Source organism: Diabrotica undecimpunctata, chromosome 5, assembly GCF_040954645.1.
Source record: "Diabrotica undecimpunctata isolate CICGRU chromosome 5, icDiaUnde3, whole genome shotgun sequence".
Lineage (NCBI taxonomy): Eukaryota > Metazoa > Arthropoda > Insecta > Coleoptera > Chrysomelidae > Diabrotica > Diabrotica undecimpunctata.
In genome coordinates, this window is record NC_092807.1 from 17,344,021 (window position 1) to 17,359,617 (window position 15,597).

Consider the following 15,597-nt stretch of genomic DNA (forward strand, 5'->3'; position numbering starts at 1 on the left):
CACAACGAAGATTGTCACTCTGACCGGCCAATAACAAAGGGTTTTATTAACTACGTTTGTATTGGCCTTCCGACGGAAGATCGCTGCGGAGATGCAATCAAGAAACCCATAAAAAGACAGCGCATCTTCCGCTCGCAATCAAGTCAGTCTACATCTTGATACCAGTCAAGACCTAGTTGGCTAAGTAGCCTTTTTCAACTTCCTGCGTTTTATTTCTCACCTGATTGAAAATTTTGTCGAACTAAAAAGACTTCGCTTCGAAGAAGGTTCCAAAAGCTCTTAAGTGTTTGAATAGATACGAAGCCTTACGGCTACGACATTATTCAAGCCAATAAGAAGTGTGGGAACCGGCGTTTGCTGACATGCTGACTGTTCGATTATCTTTTGTCGAGTTAAAGAAAAGTCTGGCAACAGACTTGTAATTACCTTGCAAAAGCCATCTAACAGCTCGGAGAGAAGGCCCCCCTGGCCAGAGAGACATCGATCCTCGAAATAGAAAAAAGTCAGGTCGTCTTAAAATGATTTCAGATCGTGTCGAACTGACACAGCGTTCCAATAGACCACCGACGGTTAGGAGTAAATAAAAGCCTGGGTGGACTTGGAATTACACCTTAATTGGTGGCCGAGCTGAAGTAGCACTTCGTCGCCAAACCATTCGGTAAAAATAAATAAAGGTCCTTATGGGACTTGAAATTATCTCACGAGAGGTGGCAGTACGGAGTGAGCCCTTCGATATCGAGCGTGATTCCGGGAGTAAATAAAAGACCCAAAAGGACTTACAATTACTCCGCAATCCAGGGCCAGTCGAAGAATCAACACTCTGCCGGCGGTCCTGTACTTGGAGTTTTGTGAACGTGCATAGAATACTAACCCATATTTCATATAAGATAAATATATATATATATATATATATATATATATATATATATATATATATATATATATATATATATTATATATATATATATATATATATATATATATATATATATATATATATATATATATTATATATATATATATATATATATATATATATATATATATATATATATATGTATATTATTATATACGATCCACGTAACAAATTCGAATTGTTGAAGTATTCTACACTGCCGGTAACACCTTGCTGACAACAGAGCCTTTGGTGAGCTTCTCGCTGAGTGTAAGTCAAGGACACATAACTCCACGAGCCAGGGGATGGAATCGAAGAACCTTCGATCCTCCTCCAGAGCGGCGGTCGGAAACCATCCTGAAACTCCGAATAACTCGGAGGATGAACCGACCGTACGACAATATCGACCTATATCTCTGTTGTCTATACATCGAAACTATTTGAAAAACTATTCCTAAACCGATTAAAACCAATGACAGATGAAAGGAAACTATCACCACCTCATCATTGTAGTTTAAGGGAAAGTCAGTCGACCTTCGATGAAATACATAGAATAACTAATTTAATAGAAAGAGCACTGGAAGGAAAGAAAGTTTGTTCAGCCCTTTCTGGATGCTGCTCAAGCTTTCGATGCGGTATGGCAAAAGAGCCTCATTTACAAACTAAAAAGAGTACTACCAAAATAATACTTTCAATTATTGGAATCTTACATTTTAAACAGATTCTTTAGAGTCAAGGAAGAGGAGGCCTATACTGGACTAAAAGGACCCAGGACGAAGAAGAATATCCTGGCGTGCTAACCTGAGAGCATGGTATAGAAAAACCTCAACACAGCTATTCCGTATAGCAATCAACAAAGTTATCATAGCCAGAATGATCGCCAACGTTCGGAACTGACGGGCACCATAAGAAGAAGACATTAACATTATTTTGTTGTGGGCTCTGTAATAAAGCAATTAATTATATTTATTTTATTATAATATTTTGTAGATATACGTAAAACATTGACGGTTTAACAAGCTATTATATGAATAATGTTAAAAGATTCTGAAAATCGAAACATTAATAAAGATGTTATTTCTTTAAAATGATATACCACTGGTCAATAAAATGAATCAAACAAATAAGGTCGTAAGAGTAGACAACTCTTATTTCACCAATATTCGTGATGTGTATGAAACCTGATTTATTCAAGACCAATTATTGTGATTAGAGGTTGGAGTTTGTTGTCCAATCTGTCATTTTACAAATTGTCACTGACACTGACAGTTTAAAATATAAACATTCTCTGATCTATAATCTTAAATACATCCGCCTCTTTTGATTCACCTAATGTAAAAAATGGCTCACATGCAAAGTGGAAAAGTAGATATATCCTTAATTCAAGCAGCGGCTAGGGCAAACCTTATAAACCTTTTAGAACAATGTCCTGGTAAGAAAGTTATTGTTTGGGATAACAGTTTAGCTGGACCAGTTGGACTTGTAGCCAAATATGCGATCCTCAAGGAGCACCAGGCTCCTAAGATGTTCCCACTTCGAAATATGCCTTTACCTGAAACTGATGTCGATCATATTATCTTTATCTCGAGGCCCAAATTATACCTAATGGACTACATTGGTAAATAGAATCAGTTTTAGTAGTTACATATGGACCATATAGGCAAATGGCTGGAAATAACAAATTCCCGATCCATAATTTTACTGACATTACAAATGAATATGTTACTGCAATTCATTTATTGCATTGTTGGAGCTATGAGTTGATTTGTAGGAACACTTAGAGTTCAGCGGCAAACATTTCTTGAACTCTAGGTTCTTATAGAAATTCACTGTACATTTTTTCTTTCATTCTACATAAACTTGTTCATCTAACCCATGTGTATCAAGTCATAGTTTGATATGTCTTTAATTAGTTAACATCATCTTATATCTGCATCTCATATATCATTGATTATTTTATGCCATGAGAAATTTGTTCTTTGATATTCTTTTTATACTAAATATATCAATATTGTATTATGTACTTGCAACTGATTTTTGATTAGACTTATTATATTATATAATAAGCCTAATTAAACATGCTAAACAAATATCTTCCCTATGCCCCTAGTATATCTATTATTGTTTTTATTAATTTCTGGTCACCATTAGATTAATTAATAGATTATCCATTTTTCCCAAAGCTCTGTGATAAAATACTAAACCTGTTAGTGTGCTGCTAACTAAAAAAGTTTGTAACCTCATTTTTTCCTCAATAATGTTTCTTTTAAACTTTAAATCCTTAATAAATTCTAATTCCTACATCAGCTTGTACAAATCATTATCATACATATATGGGTTTGATTTTAATTTTACAATATATTCGTATTATAAATTTGATATTTTTTAGCACAAAATGTACACGCTGACAGTAAAACGAAAAGTGGCAGTAAGAAACAATACCATTTATTTTTTGTACCAAAGAAAAGCTTATTGTGCATGGAGAGATTGAAGCACAAAGGTGTGTACGGAAGTGTAATGTTAATTGATGAATTCAAATGTCAGCTTTTCCCCTTTGAATCTGACTTAGTATCAATGGAAATATCAGAGGTTTTTAGGTAAATTAGTAATAATTTAGTAAATATCATTTTAAGAGACTACATTAAATAAAAACACTTTTTTATATCATTTACAAAACAATTAAAAAGCAGAGGAGATAAATGTCCACACTGTGGAACACCAGAGGGTATATTGATAGTAGATGACAATAATTAGTTAATTTTTACAACTTGAATTCTATCTGTGAGATAGCTCTCCATCCAGCCTAATAATCTTTCATGTAAACCAGCATTATAAAGTTTACAGGACAGTAAGATTAACTCTATAGAATGCCTTCGAAAAGTCGGTGTAAATGACATCAGCCTGGTCATACCTTTCAAGAGCATCCAACAAAAATTCTTGAAAAACTAAAAGATTGGTAGTAGTAGAATGTTCTGGAATAAAACCATGTTGGTCTGGCATTAAAGTAGGATTCAATAATGGACCAAATTTTGCAGCTACAATCCCTTCAAAAGATTTATCAAACACCGAAATATTAGATATAGCTTGGTAGTTTTCAATATTTTCTCTATTGCCACCTTTATGGAGTGGGGTAATATAATTTCTCTTTCATATCTGTAGAAAGACACCTGAGCTCAATGATAAACTAAATATTTTTTGTAAAATATAACTCAGAATAAATCTACAATTATCAGGTCCACAGCTTACTTTTAGATCAATCTTAGATATAAATTCAAATACATCTAATACAGTAATATCACAAATAACAACAGAAAGACTATTATTAGAGTTTACTGCTGGATAATCTGTATTACTAGTAACATAGGTTGAATTAAAAAATAAACTAAACAAATTTGCTATATTTTGGGAATTATCAAAAGTTATATTCTCTATTAAACCCTCATAAAATAATAAAACTCTACTAAAAGCAAAAAGAATAATAGAAGGACAATTTTTAGATATACCAATTACTAGCACACATATTAATAGACCTGGGTCGTGATAATTTAGAGTACCGGCTCTTTTGAGTCAGTACTAAGTTCTGGATCTTTGATCTGGATTATTCGTGAACGATCTATAATATTCATCGAACTTTGTGCACCAGAATAAGTTAAATGGAGTTACTTCAAAAGATGCCATGGACTGGGCAACAAAGAATAAAACACTGTGAATCAGATACTTTTCATATCGTATATCTTTAGAGTTTCACATTTATTTCGTGCATCTCTACTGAACCTTGAAGTAGGCTAAATATTGAATATTTAACATTTAATTTTTTGTTATTTTATAAGTAATGAACTTATTTTCATTTTATTCATTTTTTTTAAAACTTTGATTAATATTTTTAGGGAATACACAATTGAAAATGACCCTACCTATTTGTACCAAACAGCACAAGCTATAATATATCTTCAAAAAATGTATGGAACTATTCCTAAAGTTTGGGGCAAGGGAAATGCTGCTAAGCAAGTTTGGGATCTTGTGGTTAGACTACAAAGAGAAAAGAATAACAGTGAGGATATGAAAAATAATCAACAGTCCTGTATTGATCAAATCATATTAATCGATAGGTCTGTTGATTTAATCACACCTTTAGCTACACAGTTAACTTATGAAGGTAAATTTGTCTTTTTCTGATGTTTATGATATAAATTTTTATTCTGATAGATTTACAGAACTATTTTTATTTTAAGGATTAATTGATGAAATTTTTGGTATAAATAATTCAACTGCCTATTTCCCAATCGATAATTTTTTAAGCACCGAAGAAAGAACTACAGAATCCTTATCAGAAGATAAGAAACAACTGATTCTAGATTCAACTGACAAAATTTTTGCTGATATTCGCGATAAGAATTTCAATGCTGTAAGTATAATATACACTATCACTGACATCTTTTGATACAGCCAGTAAATAAATAAATATTATCATGATACTTATAGGTTGGCGGTTATCTCTCAAAAGAGGCTAAAGCAATCAGTGCCCAGATGGAAAATACACAGGAAAAGTCGGTTCAGGAGATGAAGCTTTATGTACAAAGACTTCCTCAAATTTTGGCGAAGAAAAAGCAACTGGCAACACATACAGCAATTGCAGAATGTATTAAGGAAATCACAGATGGCTATGATTTTTTGGATACGTTACAGGTTTGTAGTTAATATAGAAATTTGTTTAATTAGTTAGGGGTTTTTATGATTTTTATGTATTGCAACATTTCTAATATGTCGAATTAGTGTATCCCGAGTGTCGACTTTTACCTCGTAAACCTCATTTTTGAACCAGCCCCATAAAAGAAGTCGAATAGTGTTAGGTCTGAAGATCCAACGCATTGGAAATTTTGTGTTTAAATATTGCCTGACCTGAAGAGCAAAATGTGCAGGAACTCCATCGTGATAATATATTTGCATTATGATGTTTAGAGGAGCGTTCTGTAGGAGTCCTGGCAATTCATTCTGTAAAAAATTTAATTACAATTATCCTGTAAGGCGTTTATCAAATATGAAAGGCACCAAATCCTAATTTGTGGGCCTCTCGGTGACATGTTGATCTAGAAATGTATCTTCCAATAACGTCACTCCATAAAACGCTTAACTCCATATAATGTGCTCGTCGATTTTTCACTATAATGCGTCTTCATGCCCTTCGATCTGCTTCGGTTATTTTACTTTTCCGTACATTTTTAAGTTTTGTGACGACCAAACCTGTAGTTTTGTATCTTCTGACTATATTTCTTACACTATAACGTGACAACTGCAACATATTTGCGATTTCGGAATTGTATTTTCCAGAATTAAAAAATTTAATAATGATTGAACAAATTTTCTCATCAATAACTTTACCTCGACCCATTGTACTTTGTACAATCCACAAACGGCAAAAAGCTTTACAATACTACAAAACACATTTGACATTAACTGACAATATTATTGTTTTGAAGTCATTTTTCCATAGCTACCTCTGGATTTAACGTAATTATGAAAAAATCAACGTATTTTGACATAAATGAATGCATAGACAGGGTTTAGTGAATTTTTTTTATTGTTGAAAATAAAGTAATGTTTTTAATAAATATTAATAAAAATGCCATATTAATTAATATGAGAACTTATAAAAACATGCAGAGCATAATTTGCCTATGGTAATCGACTTAAACTGCAAATTCCATAGGTGGGCCAACTGATATGGGAAGGGGCTCGTATATATAAGTTCATAATTATTGTCTAGCTTCTGGGCTATAAACTCTGGTAGAAAGACAAAGCATTTTTGAAGCATTGCAAGATCTATGCGTTGTTTTGTTCATTTCTTGGAGTTCCAACCCTGTACTGTACTGTATTTTTACTTTTAGGCGGAACAGGAATTTTTAAACTGCATAGAAGTAGACAAACCAAGTGCTTATATAGAAGAAATGATCGCCCAAAGCAAACCAATGGTGAAAGTGTTAAGATTAATGTGTTTACAGTGTATCGCAAGTTCTGGATTAAAACCCAAAATTTTGGAAAGCTATAAAAGGGATCTAGTACAGGTAAGCTCCTCTTTCATCATTTTGGCTTTACAACCCTGTGTGGGTCCTAGCCTCCCCAAGAATTTTTCTCCAGTCGTCCCTATCCATCGCCTTCCTCCGCCAAGCACGTATTTCCATATTTCTCATGTCTTTATCGATGTTATCTAGGAATCTTGTTCTGGGTCTTCCTCTTCTTCTTTGACCAATAGGTCTATCAAGGAGCGTTTTTCTAGCTGGGTCGGTTTGCTCCATCCGCATAACATGGCCTACCCACCTTAGACGTCCTATCTTTATGTGTTTTACGATATCTGGTTCCTGGTATATCCTATAGAGTTCGAAGTTGTATCGTCTTCTCCAGACACCATTTTCATTTACCGCTCCATAGATGCGCCTTAGTATTTTTCTTTCGAATTTTGGAAAGCTATAAAAGGGATCTAGTACAGGTAAGCTCCTCTTTCATATTACAATAATTGGAGACACAAGTTCATGAGGGATTCAACATTTACAGTTTTTTAAGAAAAATAAAGTTTAAGCTTTCAATTTAGCAATTTTTGTAGCAAACCTGTGCATCGGTTTATTTATTAATATGTAACAGTCAAAAACTAAGTCCCCAAGCCTTATTGAGTAAGATACCTTCTATGAAAGCTATTTAGAATGGTTCTCGTTATAGATTTCCATCATTTTTCATTTTCAAGTATTAATAATGGACTAACTTTTAAATATTTTCATTGTTTTAGGTCTACGGCCTAGAAGCCCTTTTGGCAATATCGAAATTGGAAAAAGTTGGACTATTGAAACTGCAATCTAGTACCAGACAATACACTGTTCTGAGAAAAGCATTAAGTTTAACCATGGAAAACACTTCCGAAATTAATCCCACAGACATTAGTTATGTTCATAGCATATACGCTCCTATGAGTATCAGATTAGTGGAACATGTAACTAAAGCTGGAGGAACTAAGCAATTACAGGATGTGTTAGGTTTATTGCCAGGTAGGAAACTTTTTTATTTGTTGACTTTTTATAATACATGCAACCTGTTGACGCTAAAGATAAACAAGTTCTAAAAATCAAAGTTCCAGGAAGAGAAGTACATAAAGTCGGAAAATTGAAGGATTACCCATACGTCATCGATGATATGCATACGAATCAAATCAAAACAACGTCTAATATCTACCTAAAGTTAATACTGAAAATAAACGGACGTGACTACTACGTAAGAATTTACCAAACAATTTTTATGATGTTATTCTTGTTCTGATAATATATTATATTTATTGGTGATAAATGTTACTATTAGTACCGTAATTAATTATTTCATATAGATTTATAATACAAAATGAGTAAGCAAATATAGTATTATGGATTTCGCCATTTTGAAGTTGCCAGTGGACCTAAATACTAACAAGAATTAAAAAAATGTCATTTAGGGTAAACACAGACAGGTAGGCGTGCGCCGCGGCGGCGTTGAAAGCGGTCTCTCGTGCTTATGTTGTGCAACACAGACGAGCCGTCGTTTGTCAGCTCGCCGTGCGGCCGATGCTGAGTACCATGCGCCGTCGGCGGTTTTATGACTTCTAGCGGCACATCAGTAATAGATATCTCATCCTAGAAGGACAGAAATAGTCAAGTGGGAGTTTAAATGTTCTACTAAATAATTTAACTACGTTTAACAATTGTATTGCCGTCTCACTCTGTAAATTATAAATATGTAACTGCGTATGTCTTGATAACGTTTTTGCTTAGTAGACAACACTTAATAATCTATCTCTCTCGTTTGTTATTTCTAGAAAAAGACAGCAAATACAAAATATGTGCTTGATACGTTCGTTCATGGGTAATCATTAATTTTTCCGACTGTAAATGATTTAAATGATTGTTGAATTGAATAACTTGTCAATTGAACCTTTTTTACCTTTAGTCAATTTCAACATGTATGCTTTTCAAATCAAGATTTATCTAACTTAAATTTGGACCGTCTTTGATGTTGTATATATTTGATATATCCTATTTCAATTTTTCAACAATTTTTTTAAATTTAGATCATATATAGTATATAGTGGATAGTAATAAACTCGGTTCGCTATTCCCAGTCCGAACTGTCTAGTGAATTTAGTAATTATTTTTTTGCGAAGTTAGTTACTTTTTGACAGGCTAAAATAGGCTGGAAATTACTATACAACCAAGCACACGTACTCATAGCCAATATTAATAGTAAACAAACTAAATAGTAAATAAAATAGAACTTTGCGAATTACTGACAATAAATATTTATTTATCTGCACCATATAATAAATATTTATGTTAAATTATAACACCTAAAATATATTTTTTAAAATATATACTTCCTAAAATTTGATGTGTTTAGTATACACTTCCACTATTTAGAATAATTCTTCTTTTTTTTAAACAAAGTAGTATGCAATGGTAGGATACTTTAGCTATTAATACTGAGAAGTAGGAATTGTTGTGTTGTAGGTTTCCGACAATTAATCTGTCAAAATATGCCCGAGTTAAGCGAATGGAGTTTATATATTCTTTATCTATGATTTAGATGATCTTAATTTCCTAGGCATGACACATGTCAGTTGTCATTTTTTGAAAAATTATTTAAAAGCCAGCACTGGATCCTACTCATTCTGTCTGTCGCTTCAACTCCATCCAGATGGTTCAGTACTTACATCCGTATCATAAACAAAAATTTTTAATTTGTTTTTTGCGAAGCTAATGGAACTTTTTTTGAAAAACAAGAAAAAAATTTTGTAATTTTCACCAATGGGATCACTCTTTAGTAGTGGTGCTTTATAAATTTGACGTAAGCTAAACACTGTAAAGTCCGTGTCAGACGGTCAAATATTTGATCAAACTAGTTTGACCAAACCAAAAAACTGACAGTATATGACGTCACATCCTGAGTTTGAACAAATCCTCTTAAAATAGAGGATCTTCTATTTTCAAGGTCAGTTTGATCAAACTTTAATTTTGATTGGTCGAAAAATATTTAAAATCAAATGACAATCAGCAGTTAGACATAACGTATATAAATTAATTTTCTTTTTTTCGTTGGTTGACAGTGTGTGGCTTATTTGTCTTCCTATTTTGTTATAATATAAAAATAAAAATTTAATATATCTTGCAGCCAGGAACAAGTTTCTACATAATTGATTTATATCGAGAAAGAAGCTATTTATATAATGTCAAACATCCATATTATTATAAAAATCCTTTCGCCGTATTTATTTTCTTTGTGTATAAGAAAAATTAGAATCGTAAATAAAGCCCAAGTATCTAATAAAATAAGCAAAAAAGACAATTAATTTCCTTGACATACGTCAATTTGATCAAATTTGAATGACCGTGTGACAGGAAGATTTTTAGAATTTGAACAAACTGTAATTATGACGTCAGTACGTCAGTTTGCTCAAACTAGTTTGATCAAATATTTGACCATCTGACACGGACTTAACACTTAAATTAGTTACTTACAATTAGTTTTTTTTTTATATTAGTTATTCTACTATATTATAGCTCTGAGGATGGCTTTGTGAGCCGAAAGCGCTCAGCTCGGAATTAAATATATTACACATTTCAAAAATACTTTTCTTTTCCATTAATTTATCTGTCATAAATGTGTACAAAAACATATCAGTCTTTTTCAAATCTACTTTTGTTTTGAAATTTTGTGTGATCCATATACTTATTTAAGAAAAATATTTTTTTTAATTGTAGGTCCAACTTTAGATGAAACCAGATCAGTTAACACGATAATAAATTCAGATTCGCCACAAACAGTTCTTGTATTCTTTATTGGTGGATGTACATTTGCGGAGGTAACTACACAATGTGTATTTCTTTTAACAAAAATTACTACTTTGTTCGTTTCAGATATCTGCTCTGAGATTTTTATCAACGCAAGAAGATTCAAATGTTGAATTTGTAATCGGTACTACCAAATTAATTAATGGAACGACATTTTTGAATTCTATTATTGAAAACTAATTTACACGATAGTTTTGATCTTTTATGGGGAAAACACCAGCTAAATTGAGAAATAAAAACTTTATTAATGTTTTTGCTTGCGATCCCAAAAACGAGATGCCATTGAAGTTTTTATTTTCTTTATATACCTGATATTTGTATCATAATCGATATTTTTAGGTATTTTTATATTTCTATCTATTTTGTACTGTGATATGTTATCTTATTAATATATAAATCAAATAAATACATAATTAGGAGCTCTAAATAATTTATTTTGTACATAAGTGTGCCTGAAACTTGCATTGCCGGAACACCTCATGCGTAAAATCGGCCGTAGAGAACACTCGCCTAGGATGGTGGAATGCAGCTACAAAATTATCTACTCTATTCACTGAATTCAACCCAATTGACTAGTAAATTTAGTCATTAATTTTGTGCTATGTTGGTCAAATTTTAACATCTTCTGTTTGAGAAAGTAGGGGAAACCGGGGGAATATCGCGCATCAGTATCTTGGCAACACGGCGTAAGTATTGCAACATTCAACACAGTGCGCCGTCTCGTATTTGTTAGCCGACCACATGTTTGTAATATGACTGAATTCGTAGTATTGGTTTAGACAAGGTTACAGATTGTTTGTTTTTCAAGACTTTGATGTAATTTTCGACTAATCTTTAACAAGCGGTAAGTGCTTTTGTTATTAATTTTCATTAAAACTATTCAGTGATTATTTTGCTTTATATGTATAGATAATTTTACGTACAAAAATAATGCATTTTATTTAATCATTAACGAACAGTGATAAGTTAAGTTAGGTTACTCACTTAGGGGGAATGCCGCGCAGCTGTGTCGGGGTAATTTCGTGCTGCGCGGTATTACCCCGTGTAAGAATTTTTGCTGATATAGTGTTTTTATTGCATTTTTGATTCCAAAATGCCCCGTGTTTACGTTCGGAAAACTGAAAGATCAAAATGGACAGAAGATAAACTAAAAGCTGGGATCACTGCCATACGATCTGGGCAAAATACGAGAAATAGGTCGATCATTCAATATTCCAGAATCCACTCTACGTGACAAACTAAAGTCCAATAGCCATAAAAAAATAAAACCTGGCTTGAAACCAATTTTTAATGATGAACAGGAATCCACCATAGCCAACAGTGTTAAAATTGGGGAATATGTTTTTTGGAGTCGCACTATCAGAACTAAGGCGTTTAGCATACCAGTTTGCTGAAGAGAATAAAATAAAACACCGTTTCGACTCGATAAAGAAGATCGCTGGTGGAGATTGGTTAGAACTCTTTTTAAAGCGTCATCCAGATAATAGTGTTAGAAAACCCGAAGGTACCAGTCAAAACTGCATTTCTGTATTCAATACAGATGAGGTTGAACGATTTTTTAACAATCTGCTCACAGTTATGGAAAAGTTCAAATTTCCTGAGAGTCGAATTTTAATGTAGATGAAACGGGCATTTCTACGCTCCAGAAACCATAAAAATTTTGGCACCAAAAGGTCAAAAGCAAGTACGATCCGTAATATCTTGGGAAAGAGGGAAAAATGTTACCATAGTATGCGCTGTAAATGACAGTTTGTCCCTCCTATGTTCCTATTCCCTTTCGTTGGATAAACGAAAAGTTATTTTTCGACTGGATAAAACATCTTTGTCAGCACATAAAGGCCTCGAAAGAAGATCCAGTGCTTCTCATATTGGATAACCATGGGAGTCACATTTCTTTGGAGATTTATACTTACTGCAGATCACACGGAATTGTTATGGTTATCATACTCATACCTCACACAGGCTTCAACCTCTCGACCTAACTTTTTTTGGGCCCCTACAGAATGCTTTCAATCGTGAGTGAGACTTGTATCCGAGAACTCATACTCATGAAAAGATCACACATTTTGAACTTGCTTCCATTTTTAACAGAGCTTATCTGAGAGTTGCCACGATGGACAAAGGAATATCCGGGTTCCGTGCTGCTGGAATATGGCCCGTAAATCCTAATAAATTCTCTGAAGATGATTTCAGTTTAATAGATCACACTGAAGTTTCAGATATGCACGTTGCAATGGACTTGGAAACCGACGTCACCAATGATGACAGGGCCCTTGATCAGTCGAGATGTGACGAAACTCTGCAGAGAACTCCACCGAGAAATACCGAACCCCAACCGGGACCATCGAGATGTGATGAAACTATACAGAGAACTCCACCTAGAAATACCGAACCCCAACCGGGACCATTAAAATGTGATGAAACTATGCACAAGACTTCATCTTATAATGCCAAATTAAAATCAAACCAGCAAGCTGCACCCCAGCCTGGAACGTCAGGAAATATTAAAACTCAGTCTAATATACCCATTGAAAAGCTAGCTCCTCTCCCCCCGTCACTACAAACGCAATTAGAAATAAAACAAGAAAAGAGAAATATTAAGCTGAAGAGGCCAAAAAAATGAAACCAAGAAAAAAACGACAGGAACCGTAGGAAAACTGGCTACTAAAGCAAAGAAACGACCTGTACGCAAGAAAGCTGGAGTTAGAAACTTACATTTTGATGATTCTGAGTCTAAAAGTTATAATGAGAGTAAGCTTTGTGATGATGATGAATTAGATGATGTAGATCTAACATTAGAAAATGAGGAGTGTTTGGTGTGCGCTGAATTCGGACGAGACAAAGAAATTTGGTACCGTTGTGTAATGTGTTCGAATTGGGCTTATTCAGAATGTAGTGGTTGGGACTCAACAGTTAATTGCGATATGTGTGCCAAGGTCGAACGAAAGACAGTCAGAAAGTAAAATTGTCTCTTTAATGTTTTTTTTTTTTAATTTTGTCTTTAAGAAATCTGTTTTGTTTACAATATTTGCTTTATTACAATAAATTTTTTTTCGAATAAAGATTTATTTAATTCTGCGCAGAATTACCCCGTACTTGGGCGAATACCGCGCAATGACAGTTTTTTAAAGTAATTTTTTTTCTTCTAAATCCGTTAAACTTTAATCCTATTTTTTATGGGAATAACGTTCCCAATATATACAAGTTTCAGTAGTTAAATTATGGAAGTTTGTTTGCACATAGGAAACTTTTTGCAAGTATTTTACCTTAGGTGCGCAGAATTCCCCCGGTTTTCCCTACCTATTTAGTGTTTATTTACATATTTTGCTTTAATATTTTTATTATTGCATTATAATGTGATCTTATTTAATTATATATCCTAATTACTTTAAGTTCTACGAAATACACTTATTGTTAATTGCCTCGAAAGCACAGAAAACCCTTTAAAATATCAAATTCCTTGAACCATTTAACACCTTGACTGCGGCGGTTAAATACTTAATATACTAGTTCTTGCGGCAAATGTCCCCGGAAATACATTATGGACAATTCTGTCTGTGCCTCACTTGCCCCCTATGGCATGTGTGTACATGTAAGTACTTCATGCCCTCTACTACAAAGAAGTATAACTTTTGCATATATTACATGCAGAAAACTATTATAAAAGTATTAATCTACTTTCCTCTCAAACAGGACATGCCGCCAACATCCAGTGTAGCACAGACAGCTAAACAATTTTTTTCTTGGAGGTAATTGGATAAAATTAAAGGTGTTTATAAAAACAAAATACTTTATATTAAAATAAACAGAATAAATGCATTTTAAAATTGATTGGTAATTTCTGCTTCTTATTAATTATGTACCTTGTTAAAACAAGGTAAACAGTATCAGTAACAGTAAAGATTTGAATACTTCACGACGGCCTCTACATGGTTTTCGTCGTTTCCTTCCAGGTCCTTCAGGTTTGGTAAAAGTATGGACTATTTTTTTAAGTAGTTTTTCTTCAGGTAATTGTATTAAATTACGAGCTAACTGACGTCTAAATTCTGTAATGCTCATTTTTGTTTCAGAACACATATTGAATATAATTAAACTATTAACAATAGCATCCACTTAATAATTCTTAGTCCATCTTTCTTTTTGATGAACCAGTTCAAGAAGATGAAGAATTCAAGATTCATTGAAGATTCAAGAAGATGAACCTCTGTTCGCTTCATCTTCTTGAACTGTTTAAAAATAGGTGGTATTCCTTTTCTGTTTCCTCTTAAGACTCACACAGTACATCATATTTTCTGCTAACAATCTTTTAACGAGAGGTACTTATTCCTGAATAAACGTTATCAGCAAATAATATTTTGCCAGTTTTATCTGTGATACACTGAAGTAATTTTAGAACAACTGCTTCAGAGTTAATTTTTTCCTGTAAATACTTACATTGAAAATATAGCCTTCAGGAGAACAGAGTTTGTATAGTTTCAGTCCATATTTATGGAGTCTATTAATTGTTAATCTTTGGAGCTCGTCTTCTGTCTCGACGATTAATGCGGCATCGTCTGCATGACATAATATTTGGATTTCTTTGTTCCCTATTCTGTAACCATGACCTTTATGTACTGCTTGTATTATTTCGTCCATTATTATATTAAAGAGACGTGGGCTTAACGACTCACCCTGTCTGACTCCGCTTTGTACTGGTATACACTGTGTTAGTTTTCCATTTATCTTTGCCTGTATTCAATTATGGAAGTAGACGTTTTCGATGGTTTGTATAATATTGATTGGTATGTTTCTTTTATACAGTAGGTGTAAGACGTCTTCGACTTGGATGCGATCGAAAGCCTT

General features: G+C 33.3%; 1 protein-coding gene across 1 annotated transcript; it reads left to right on the forward strand.

Annotated features, from left to right (window-relative positions):
* Positions 1-2,141: 2,141 nt before the first annotated feature.
* On the forward strand, positions 2,142-11,174 carry car (vacuolar protein sorting-associated protein 33A). The gene is made up of 9 exons (XM_072531583.1): positions 2,142-2,513; positions 3,285-3,492; positions 4,783-5,051; positions 5,128-5,300; positions 5,378-5,581; positions 6,781-6,957; positions 7,674-7,929; positions 10,666-10,766; positions 10,822-11,174. The coding sequence occupies exons 1-9, from the start codon at positions 2,237-2,239 to the stop codon at positions 10,933-10,935; spliced, it is 1,779 nt and encodes a 592-aa protein (XP_072387684.1). The 5' UTR covers positions 2,142-2,236; the 3' UTR covers positions 10,936-11,174.
* Positions 11,175-15,597: the final 4,423 nt, after the last annotated feature.